The sequence below is a fragment of the Ipomoea nil genome, unplaced genomic scaffold, assembly GCF_001879475.1.
Source record: "Ipomoea nil cultivar Tokyo-kokei standard unplaced genomic scaffold, Asagao_1.1 scaffold2926, whole genome shotgun sequence".
NCBI lineage: Eukaryota > Viridiplantae > Streptophyta > Magnoliopsida > Solanales > Convolvulaceae > Ipomoea > Ipomoea nil.
In genome coordinates this window covers 4,121,304-4,133,562 of record NW_017619354.1, presented here as the reverse complement: position 1 = coordinate 4,133,562, position 12,259 = coordinate 4,121,304, and the positions used below count along the sequence as shown (strand labels likewise).

At 35.0% G+C, this 12,259-nt stretch overlaps 2 protein-coding genes and 1 non-coding gene across 5 annotated transcripts; 2 read left to right on the top strand and 1 right to left on the bottom strand.

The window, feature by feature from the left end:
- The first annotated feature begins 4,702 nt into the window (after positions 1-4,702).
- LOC109161857 (argininosuccinate synthase, chloroplastic) lies at positions 4,703-9,418 on the top strand. Of its 2 annotated transcripts, none has more exons than XM_019310396.1 (11): positions 4,703-4,793; positions 5,104-5,214; positions 5,341-5,399; positions 5,479-5,560; positions 6,048-6,192; positions 6,437-6,485; positions 6,598-6,780; positions 7,283-7,357; positions 7,473-7,658; positions 8,621-8,709; positions 8,787-9,418. In XM_019310396.1, the coding sequence occupies exons 2-11, from the start codon at positions 5,145-5,147 to the stop codon at positions 9,337-9,339; spliced, it is 1,491 nt and encodes a 496-aa protein (XP_019165941.1). In that variant the 5' UTR covers positions 4,703-4,793; positions 5,104-5,144; the 3' UTR covers positions 9,340-9,418. The 2 variants fall into 2 exon arrangements, with proteins under 2 accessions (XP_019165941.1, XP_019165940.1); XM_019310395.1 differs by having other exon boundaries at positions 4,721-4,803; positions 5,112-5,214.
- A 455-nt stretch (positions 9,419-9,873) lies between these two features.
- Positions 9,874-12,091, bottom strand: LOC109161757 (LEAF RUST 10 DISEASE-RESISTANCE LOCUS RECEPTOR-LIKE PROTEIN KINASE-like 2.7). Of its 2 annotated transcripts, XM_019310259.1 has the most exons (4): positions 12,050-12,091; positions 10,633-11,401; positions 10,488-10,544; positions 9,874-10,122 (listed from the first exon to the last, which is right to left on the bottom strand). In XM_019310259.1, exons 2-4 carry the CDS (start codon positions 11,174-11,176, stop codon positions 10,088-10,090), a joined length of 636 nt encoding a protein of 211 aa, XP_019165804.1. In that variant the 5' UTR covers positions 11,177-11,401; positions 12,050-12,091; the 3' UTR covers positions 9,874-10,087. The 2 variants fall into 2 exon arrangements, with proteins under 2 accessions (XP_019165804.1, XP_019165803.1); XM_019310258.1 differs by lacking the exon at positions 12,050-12,091 and having other exon boundaries at positions 10,633-12,039.
- Positions 12,092-12,133: 42 nt separating this feature from the next.
- TRNAN-GUU lies at positions 12,134-12,207 on the top strand. The gene has a single exon. It is a non-coding gene; the product is annotated as a tRNA-Asn (tRNA).
- Positions 12,208-12,259: the final 52 nt, after the last annotated feature.

The following is a 12,259-nucleotide window of genomic DNA, read 5'->3' as shown; positions in this document are numbered from 1 at the left end:
GGGCCAATGTGCTACTAGTTCCCTTGAAACATTACTCTGTCTAAGGAGTTGGTTATTTTTAATGAGGCTCCGTCCCAACCAACTTTTCTGGGAGTACACTTGGGATTGTTTATCATATTGTTGCATAATTGTTTTTAGGCTTTAAAGTTGATGCCTAAGATATTAAGAAAATTGTCTAGTGATCTTATAATTTTGATTAATTAAGTAATAGCCACGGTATCTTTGATTAATTGAAATTTTGTGAGATCACATACAGTAGAAGTATTGATTGTGATTAATTATATGATATAATAAAATTTAGCCCACAGGCAATTTTGTTATGTTTATATAATTAATTAGGGTAAAAACACCAAACTATGATCATAATTTAGCCCACAGGCAATTATGCGTCGGAATATAGTTTTGGTGAGTTTTATCATTATAGATAGGAAGGTCAATTTATTTAACATATGGTTTTAATATAAATAAATTTGCGTCTTCTATCATAAAGTTATGATATATGTACATATTCAAAAGTATTTTTATGTGTACATTTTGTGGTATTAGTCTAGTTTCTTTTATGTGTATTTATTATGTATGGAAGAAATTTGGATTAATAGCTTGGTACATTAATATTCTTTTGTGTACAAATATCAAGTGATCAATACAATTTCATAACTGAAATCATTAAGTTATTTTGATCACTTTGTAACTAATTACATAAAGTATAATAAAATTTACCTACAGGAATTTTATTATATTGATGTAAATAGTCAAGATAAAATATTAAATCATATTTCTTAATTTACCCACAGGGATTAAGAAAAGGAACATGGTTTGATAGTTTTATCATAAAGTTGTAGATGGATCTAATTGAATAAAACTTTAGCCCACAGGCAAGTTTTATGTCACTAGATTCTTCTATCCACTTTGATAATAATTTTATCATAAAATTTTAGTTGAGTCTAATTGAACAAAACTTTAGCCCACAGGCAAGTTTTGTGTCATTAGATTCTTCTATTTGATTATCATAAAGCCTCAGTCGAGTCTAATTGAATAAATCTTTAGCCTACAAGCAAGTTTTATGTCACTGGATTCTCCTGTTTAAATTGATGATCAAGATAAAATTTTATCATACCAATTTTAGAATTTATAACTTTAAGGCCAGTTATAATTCTATATTATTTCACATGGGTTGCATTGGCAACACATGTATTTTGTTAACCTCCAAAACTTTAGTAACTTGAAATTGTTACTGTATGTGGCTTACTTTGTTTTTTCAACCCAACCACAGTAGAGATTTTGAATTTTAGACATGATATACTTTTGGATCCTTATATTGGAATTGTACATATCTGCCAATTTTCAACTAAAGCAATTTAATTTGTTTAAGTAGTTGGAAATTGTGCCTGTTACATGTACATATTTAACATGTCCAACTATGGTGGGGAATTATAATCCTTGTTAAGTTAGTTGGACTTGAGGATCATTAGTGTGTATATCATTTATGCTCAAGAATAACTTTATTAGTGGGAGTAATGGTTTGATCAGTGGGAGTGATCATTTAAAAGATCACTAAGATGTCCCATTTGATCAGTGGGAGTGATCATTTGGAAAGATCATTAAAGATGTCTCACTTCAAGATTGCCCCACTTCAAGGATAAGACACATTGCCTTGTTATTGTAAAATCAATAGTTCAATTTGTTGAACTAGCTACAAGTTGTGCAACATATTTCTGAAAATGTTGTAACAACGTTAATAGTTTTTATTATAACAATGGCATTAAGTTTATGGTGAACTATCACGAGTTAGATTCTTTAGCATTTATTGGAGTCTTTCGTCTCATCAAATTGATCCTGGGCCATTAAGATTTAAAAGGTTCAAGATTCAATTTGATAGACATAAAGCATGCAAAGACTCATGATGTTGGTTCATATAGATGAATTTTGAGGATTTTTTTATGATGATACAATATTTTTGTTGTTTCATAAAGTTACATTAATAAATCCTCGGTATTGCTCTATGACATGAAAGTTGGGCTTCCTTCCTTTGTTTTGGAGATCATTTATAAGGTGTATGTTTAAAGTTCCATTTGTGGGCTTAGACTCATGAATTTGTTATCTAAGTCGTTGGAATATGGACTACTCAATTATTATCTTTGGCTAAGATTAATGAGAGTAGGAGTGACAGACGTGTCAACTCTGAAAACTTAGCTGTCAGCGATAATATTAAAGATAATGAGTTAGTCATTTATATATTAGCATTTTGCTAATAGTTTTGGATTCCTACTTAAGGCATGCTTATAAGAATTTTAGGGATCATACATAGTACATGACCATATTGTACGTACATTTATGTTGTCACTTCTATGTAATAATTTGGATGGTTTCTCCTATGATTATGCGCATATTTATTTGAGAAACATCCCTAACGTTGGACCAAGAATAAACGTAGGGTTTATTCATAAAGGACCTGAGTTGGGAATCAAAATGCATGTGATGCATAGATGGTATCACTCACCCTTTAATTTAGAGGACATACAACTATGATTCATGTTTTTTGATCTTCAACAAGGGTTGTGCCAATACTTGCACCAAGTGGAAATTGTAACATTTTTCCATTAATACTGTACAAATAAAGTTGTGCAAGTTTATTAGGCCAAATTTAGCCATTGAGGCAATAATTAGTTTTTGATAACTAATTATAATCAAGAATGAACATAAGGTTTATTCATTAAGTTTTGTTACCACATAAAGACATAAAGTACTTAGAGAAAAAGTTACATTGTGGTCATAGTGGATACTACTCCCATTGAGAGGAACTATCTCTATGGTTACGTTCATGTTTTCTATTTCTTTAAAGTTTATACTTGCACCAAGTGGGAGAATGTAAACAATATTTTCATTAAGTCACTTTAATGTGGTGCAAGTTTAATTGAGAACTTTATGATTATTAAGTGATAGCATTAATGTTGTAACGGAAATAACGTTTTCCGTTACAAAGCCTATATTGATGGCATATAAGGCTATATAAGTTTAGGTCCTACCACTGCTCCGGAACACCTGAAACACACCATCTATACTGTCCGGAGAAAAAGTGGGAGACAATGTTACTATGCAGGAATTGCTACTACGATTATTCACAACGCAATACACAAAGGTATCAACTATGGCTAGAGTTTTGCTCGATTCCTATGCTTCCGCTACGAGGTTAGATCATTACAATTATAATATTGTATAATTATTCTAACACAATGTAGTATCTGTTAATAACTACTTTCTTAACTACTGAAGCACAAAGAGTCAATAACGCCTCCACTGAGGCTCGAATTCACAATCTCCTATATGAGAGTCTAACCCAACAAGGTAGCTCAAGTGGCAAATGGGCTCTCTTTGTGGGGGAGAATTATGGGATAACTCGGATTTGATTCTCACAAGTGATGGTTTTGGTTCACATGTTTAATTTATATCAATTTTCATCCACTCGACTATATTGTTTTAGTACCAATTTTCATCAACGACTATTATTTTAGTACCAAAATTAATCCCGTTGGTCACCCCTCCATTTAAGACATGTCAAAATTTAAAAATTTTAAGGGCATTTTCATAACTTTCAGCTTAAGATTCTAATTTTAGCACGAATCCAATTCACAGTTCTTATCTTAATCATACCTTCATTTGTGGAGGAGAATTGTGAGTTGGGATAGACTTTAGGGTTTAAATCCCATTATTCATGTTCAAATAAGGATCTTAATTTGAAAAGGACGGAAATATCCTTAATAATTTCATATTTTAACATGTCTTTAACGAAAGAATGACCAACGTGATTAATTTTGACATTAAAATAGTAATCGTTGATAAAAATTGATACTAAAATAATAATTATGAATAAAAATTAATAGAAATTAAATATCTAAACTTAAACTATCATTTTATTAAGAGTAAATACCCAAAATGGTCCCTCGACTATAGCTAAATTCACAAATTGGTCATCGACTTTTAATTTCAACCAATTAAGTCCTTAACTTTGCAATTTTAACACAATTTGGTCCTTTGTCTATTTGACCGTTTGTTGACTGGGCTTTTTTTAGGATATATATGTAATTTCATGGTCCATCGTCGATTTTTTAAGGTTCCGGTTGCATTTCTAGACCGCACTGTTACATTTGAATCCACTGCCGGCGCTGCACCCCATGCCGGAGAGATTATAGCTTTTGATAGATAGATCGCCGAAGTCCCTGGAGTGGCTCTTCGAGAAAGTCGTGACTACAAGCGATGTAGGCAAACTGAACCGGCTCGGGATCCCCAAGCAGCAAGCGGAGAAGCACTTCCCCCCTCTGAAACGGCGCTGTCACCTCCAAGAGCGTTCTCTAAGCTGAACCGGCTCGTGATCTCCAACCAGTAAGCGGATAAGCACTTCCCCTCCGAAACAACGATGTCACCTCCAAGAGCGTTCTCTTGAGCTTTGCACGTGAAACTACATATATATCCTCAAAGATCGCGGTCAACAAACGGTCAAATATATAGAAGATCAAATTGTGTCAAAATTGCAAAGTTAAAAACTTAATTGGTTGAAATTAAAAGTCGAGAATCAATTTGAGAATTTAACTATAGTCGAGCGATCATTTTAAGTATTTACTCTTTTATTAATACTCGTAAAATTAAAATTGATATTTGCTCACAATATTTTACTTTAAAATTGATATTTGCTCACAATATTTTACTTTACTCACTCTGGTAACTCACCAATCCCTCATAGGAGTGATAGGCTCACTCACTGCGCCTCCGCAATCCTCATCGGTCATACGCATTTCCGTTTTTCAGGTACAGCTATACAGCTCTCTCTCTCTCCCTCCAAAACCCTAAACCCACCTATAACCGCCCCTTCCTAACACAGAAGGTGCATCACTCACGCCATTGTTTCCCGCTTCTTCAGTTTTGCGGCCGCCATTTTTCCCGTCCGCTTAAACGCACGTCGAAATGTTTACCGCCATTGTTGACTTTACTGTTTGTTTTAATTGTTAAATCCACCCACAGTTCCACATAAGCTATTTCAAACACTCGCACGCATAGATTTAGTTGGCCTTATTCACTTTTTGTTTTTGTTTTTGTTTTTGGGTGCTGCCGTACAGGTTCCCTGACCTAAATCTGCCAGTGAGTCGACGATGGCTCATCTTCAGGCCATTTCTTCGTGTTCTCGCATTAATCCACTTTTCCGAGGATCAGTGACCAAAGGTAATGTGTCTTTATTGTATTTATTATTTATACGGTTAAATTTGCATGATGCAATCTCTTGCTTCCAAGTAGTCGGTTTTAGCGGATGATTTACTGTTGAACCTGGCTTTTCAATTTTGCATACAGATTCATATAGATTTGATGAAAAACCAAGTTATTCATGGAAGTCGACTTCAGTACAAGAGGTTATTAACTTGATCTGCCTCTCTACATCTAATAGGCTACATTTCCTTTTACTTATTCTACATGCCTGGGTTATGCCAGATTGGAGCAAAAACAAGTGATTTTCTTGGTCATTCGATTGTCCAGAGAAGCTTGAAGTTAGCTTTGCCTCCTAATAATCATGGTAAGTCATAAGTATTTTTTTTTTTTAAATCCTCGGATTGTATTTATTTATTTATTTGTTTGCATCATTTAAAAATATTCCATGTTATTTTTATAAAAGTTTAGTTACCAGATTGATAGGCTTTATAGAGTTCTGTTAGCCTTTTGCGGCTGGTCTTAGCTTCTATAGGTACTCTTGTTTTCTAAAACTTGCACTGTCTGAAGTATGTCAGACTGATTATGAACCATATGATATCCTTGTGGGTGTTTGTGTATACAGAATTACAGATTTTCAATCATTATTGATCTCGACTTTTAGAAGTATGCCTGATGCCTGATTGCTTTGTCCTGCGCATTTTTATAATGTAAAATAAAATAACATCTATTCTAAAACTTAAAGAAAATAAGTGCAGGCAATTTTCATCCTCTCCCTTTTGGTATTACTTTCATGTTCTTTGTTTGGTATTTATCATTCCACAGAGCTATCAATTTTTTCCTGATTGTTGCAGCGATCCAGGCAGTCTTGACAAGTGATACTGATAAGCATACAACAACTGCTGCTGCTGCTGAAAAACAAGTTTCTAAAAAATTGAATAAAGTAGTTCTTGCTTATAGTGGTGGTCTGGACACTTCTGTTATTGTTCCTTGGCTAAGGTATGCATAATACACAGAACACTTCTGACTGGATTTTCAGCTCATTCAAGATGTACAGTTAATAAAATCCTCCATTTAAGATATGTTTCAAAAAAAAAAAAAAAAAGAAGAAGAAGAAGAAAAAGAGCCTGTAGCATTCTGCTAATATTTGTTCTCACATGAATAACTTTACCATTTCATCTGCAATTGCTAAAGTACTCTAGTTTTTACTTCCTTGTATTATAAGAATTTTCCTTGCTTTCAGGGAAAATTATGGCTGTGAGGTTGTTTGTTTCACTGCAGATGTTGGCCAAGTATGTTGCATTTCAAATATATGCATGCTTAGAATTTTGTGTTGGTCATTTTGTATGTTAAGTTGGTGTTGATATTAGAACTTGTTGGTTCTTTTGACTCCTAACTTCTTAGGGGGATATGGAATTGGAAGGCTTGGAAGGGAAGGCCAAGGCTAGTGGAGCTTGTCAATTAGTTGTGAAGGATTTGAAGGAGGAATTTGTGAAGGATTATATATTTCCATGCCTACGTGCTGGTGCAATCTACGAGAGGAAGTACTTGCTTGGAACCTCAATGGCACGCCCTGTTATTGCAAAGGTATGAAGTGCAAGGACGTGAGTATAATTGATTTATTTGCTATTGCTCTGTTTTTCTCTATCACACATGCATTCTCAAACAAACAAGCTTATTTTTACTGTTCTATACCCTAAGCCCACCATGGTTTATCGGAGTTAACTTTTACTTCTCAATTCCTATTTGTGCAGCATTTGGCTCATTTTAGTTACACACTCAGATCTTAATGATTGATTTTTTTATTTAGTCTTTACATCTTGAAGCGTGGATGTATCAATTGGATGTAGATGGCTGCCTTTACGATTTGGGCACTGTAGTTCACTCAAAAAAATATCTCATAAGATTTTTGTAAACATTTTGTATGTGGCATTGAATAATTTCACACATTTTGTTCATGATCAGCTCTAAAAAATGTTTTCAGTTTCATCTAATGAAAGGTCATTCATTAATACAATTGTTGTATATTTCTCTGTATTGTCTTCTACTCTATATTACTTATGATCTACTACATTTTTGGTAATGTTAGGCGATGGTTGATGTTGCTAGAGAAGTTGGAGCTGATGCTGTTTCTCATGGATGCACAGGGAAGGGAAATGACCAGGCATGCTTTACGATCTTCTTCTTTTCTTTTTTCCATGTTCCTTTATGATTTGCAGAGTGCATTGGACCTGCTCTTTGATTCCATCTTTAGAAATATGGCCTTGGTTATTTTACAGGTTCGCTTTGAGCTTACCTTCTTTGCTCTGAATCCCGAACTTAGTGTTGTTGCCCCCTGGAGAGAGTGGGACATTAAGGGAAGAGAAGATGCTATTGAATATGCAAAGAAACATAATGTTCCTGTACCTGTGACAAAGAAGTCCATCTATAGTAGAGACAGGAATCTTTGGCATCTTAGTCATGAGGTAGAACTGTCTTTTTACTTATCTGCCTATCTGCCTACTTTTGTTGATGTCTATAGCTTACTTAATCAGCTAAAACATCCACTCCAGACTGGTATTTCTATGACATTTTATCTGGTGAACATTTTAAAATTTCAAGGGGGGTCTTGGGTTGACTGCTTTGGATTTCAACTTAGTTTTAATCATTTTTTTTGTTAGGATCTTGGTATAAAAGAGATTGTGTAGTACTCACCTACAGTTAAGTACATCATTTCATCAAATGTAAAGATGAGATAAGAAATTGGAGAAAATTTCAATTTTGGTCACACGACTATAGAGGCTTTATTAATTTCAGCACCTAACTTTCAAAGTGTCAATTTAGTACCTTGAGTATGTAATTTTTGTCAATTTTAGTCACTCCGGCCAAATTGCAAGCCAAATTTGACCGGCAAAATGGTCTTTTGCCCCTCAGAGTTTAGACTAAATGGTCTTTTGCCCCTCAGAGTTTAGACTAAATGGTCTTTTGCCCCTCAGAGTTTTAGACTAAATTTTTCCGGCCAAATTTGATGGCAATTTGGCCGGAGTGACTAAAATTGACAAAAATTACATACTTAAGGTACTAAATTGACACTTTTGAAAGTTAGGTGCTAAAATTAACAAAGCCCCTATAGTCGTGTGATCAAAATTGAAATTTTCTCTAAGAAATTGCTACTAATTGAATATTTTACCTTTTAAGAAGAAATTGCATAGCAAGGTAAAAGAAGTAAAGAATAGGTCAGAAATAATTTCTCATTTGTAGAACTACCTAATTATCTTTTAATTTTTTTCAGAAAAATTCTGAATAATGATATATCCTATTTTTTGTGCCATGAACCCAATAAATACCACATTGTCCCGATGAACCAACCATCAAAAGACCCTGTACACTTTTTATATTTATGCTACTAAGAAGATGTCATATTTACTTCTTAAAAATGATACTGAAGGGGGATATTCTGGAGGATCCTGCAAATGAGCCAAAGAAGGATATGTACATGATGTCGGTTGACCCAGAAGATGCTCCTGATAAGCCCGAGTTCGTTTCTTTTTCTTCTTTCAATTTCTTGCTTTGATTGGTCATGTGCTGATGCCTGATCATTTCCTTCCATATAGGTATGTAAACATTGAGATAGTTGCTGGGCTTCCTGTTTCAGTCAATGGAAAGGAGCTATCCCCTGCAACTCTTCTTTCTCATCTAAATGAAATTGGTGGGAAACATGGAATTGGCCGTATAGATATGGTTGAGAACCGGCTTGTTGGAATGAAAAGCCGAGGAGTGTATGAAACTCCAGGGGGTACAATACTCTTTACAGCGGTGCGTGAGTTGGAGTCCCTAACAATTGGCCGTGAAGCAATGCAAAGGAAGGATTCCATTGCGCTTGACTATGCTGAGCTTGTATATGCAGGCAGGTGGTTTGATCCACTTCGTGAGTCATATGACGCTTTCATGAAGGAAATTACAAAGACGACAACTGGATCAGTGACACTCAAACTCTACAAGGGGTCGGTTACAGTGACAGGTCGTCAAAGTCCCTACAGTTTGTACAGGCAAGATATCTCATCATTTGAGAGCGGGGAGCTTTACAACCAGGCTGATGCTGCTGGATTTATTAGGCTGTATGGACTCCCCATGAGGGTTCGAGCAATGCTTGAAAAGGGTCTCTAGATCATGAATTAACTTGTTTGGTTTCGAAAGTTTGAATAATTTTGGCAAGACTTGCTTAGATGCTGGATAAGTTTATGTTAAAAATTTTGAGTTATGATACTTAAAATTTGAGTTATGACTTTGTTTGGTCTCTTTTTTTTTTTTTTTTTTTTTGCCATAAAGATTTATGCAGTAATTTTTTCATCAAATTTTTTACCATCTAATGTAATAGTATAATTTGATTAATAAATAAATTTTGTTAACGTCAGGTGGGATCAACTAATTTACATTAGGAGTGAAGAAAGTTTTTGCAAAAAAAAAAAAGTTCATGAAGCAATATTCAAATGTATTGTTTTCATTTTTTTTTTTTTTTTGAAGTAAATTTTTTTTAAGAACTGACTCTGTTACAGTGTAGTATTTAGAAGGAATTTTTTTTTTTCAGCATAAAAAGTTTAGTTAAAATTCAATCAGATTAATTACCAAATCAAATCTAAGGAGTACATGAAAAATACCAAAATTATAGTACTTCCATTGCCTCTTGAAAAACATAAACAGTTTAAGTGGTACCAAAATTATAGTACTTCCATTGCCTCTTGAAAAACATAAACAATTTAAGTGGTGGAACACTAAGCCTACTTAAGGATGCCCACTTCAAAACCAAGAAATGTGAAGCTAATTTCTTGAAACAGGACCATATAACATGAATAAAGAGTAGGACAATGTTGAGCAACCATTTGCAGCATCCTCCACTCACACAAGCTCTGCAACTTTAAATGAAAAACATCATCCACAAGAACAGGAACCCTGAAATAGCAAAAAGAAATTGAAGATATATATATCATTATAAAGACAAACAGGTCATTACTACTATAAATAAGATAAACACTGCACTTTGATTAATGATAACCAAATTCACTGGATTATATGGATAAGAGAGCACAGCCCGTTACACGGTTAAAGTTCATGCAAATATTTTCATATAAGTACAATATTTTAGTCCAGTTTTGAAAAAATAAATTGATTTTCATAGATGTTACTAGATCTAGAATTACAGGGTGAGAATGGGGTTCATACTTTGAGAGAAAAACATCCATACAAATCACATGATATGCCAGTAAATGTTGTCAAACACAGTGAACTTTTTGTTTGAAAAGTGAAGGAGCATTTACCTCCAATGTACACTTTTGTTTGAATTTTGTGTCTCCATGTCCCACTCCAAGCATATCCTGATCACATCAGATCCAAAACATCACTAATTAGAAAGGGAGAAATCTTTTCTTTTCTTTTCTTTTCTTGTGGTGGTATGACACAAACCTCTGCCAAAACAATTGACGGTGGTGTTAACTCCATTCCGGCAAGTGCAAGCGAAAGCCTCATCAGAACCAGAAAAACCACAGAAGCCACCACTATCTTCACAGTTCTTGCATGCATCAGAAGAATACGAGTTATTGAACTGCAAAGAAATCCCATACTGCCATTTCATCGGATCGCCTTCATCTCCCCCGAATCCATATATTGTTGAGTAAGATGAGCATTGGAGCTTAGGGAGATCCAAACCATTACCTGAGCCTAATGGAACCGGAGGATTATACACACAACAAGTAGATATTGGTCCGTTTGGTTCCAAACCAATCCCTGTCACCCCTTTGCAAGAATACAGGCCTCTGCACACATTCAAACCTGAACCAGAATCGCATAAATCCTGGTTTGGATCAAACACTGCAGACGTTGTAGAGCATCCAAGCAAAGCGAAAATGTTCTCTGGCATTATGCTGAAAGGGCTTCCACGATCGAGTGTAAAGCTTCCAGAATTCTGCATTGAGGAACACGTTGACATGAAGGGGTCTATGACAACCATAACACCACTCGAATAGTCAATTGACGATATTGTGTAAACCCCGGTGCCAGAGGAGAACTGGAGCACCCCACCGCTGCATTTGATGTATCTAGCAAAGGCCGGATGTCCACAGCCATAACCAGAACCAAAAGGAAACTTCACAGAAAGGGCACCACATCTTTCTGAACAAGAAATGATACTTGGAACGGCCTCAAGAGGGTGAATTAGCAGGAACAATAGCAAAATCTGCCAGTAATACATAAAGGACAACATTGACAAAGCCAAAGCAAACAAGAGTGCTACACTTCAAAAAGATGATATTTGAAAAGTAAGAGGAAATATAATAGTGAAGAAAAGAGGTATAAAGCAAGGGAAAAATGGGCAGTTGCAGTTGACAAGCAGACACACATTTGCAAGTAGGGAAATGTTGTTTTCGGTGGAGGTGAAAGATTTTCAATTCTCCTAAAAAGAAGAGCCAGACTACATAATATCTCTAGCCAATAACTAATAAGCATCAAGTATTTTCACCAGGTTTACAGTAGCACCTAAATAGCGGCACAACTCTGCCAAGTGGTTAATATCATATTGTTAAAAGGGTTCTAATATGTGATCCAAAAGTATGCATTTTAAGCAGCAAGAACTCATAGCTAATTAGCTCAAACCAAGAAGGTCATAGACAGCCCAAACTCGAAACCTTGTGGTTATCAAGCCAACTATTCAACCAACTTGGTTGGGGTTGCCTCCAAAAATTTGGATCATTTCTTGATTTGTATATGTCATCTTTACACAGGGGCCATGCTAATCTTTTCTGTATCGTTCCAATTTTATTGGACGTCCCCAAAAGGATAAAGCATCTATCTAAGAACTCACTCCTGTCACTACTAAAAGTTTGACCTTTATGACATTGGTCCGATCAGATTAAAGTATTCAAACAGTTCTTTAATTACATTTAATTGTTTGTAAAAAGTATTAACAACAGCTGGAATAGCTCAGTTGGTTAGAGCGTGTGGCTGTTAACCACAAGGTCGGAGGTTCAAGCCCTCCTTCTAGCGAATTATGGTTTTTTTCCAACCCTTCCCCATAAACATAAACTTTATTACCCCA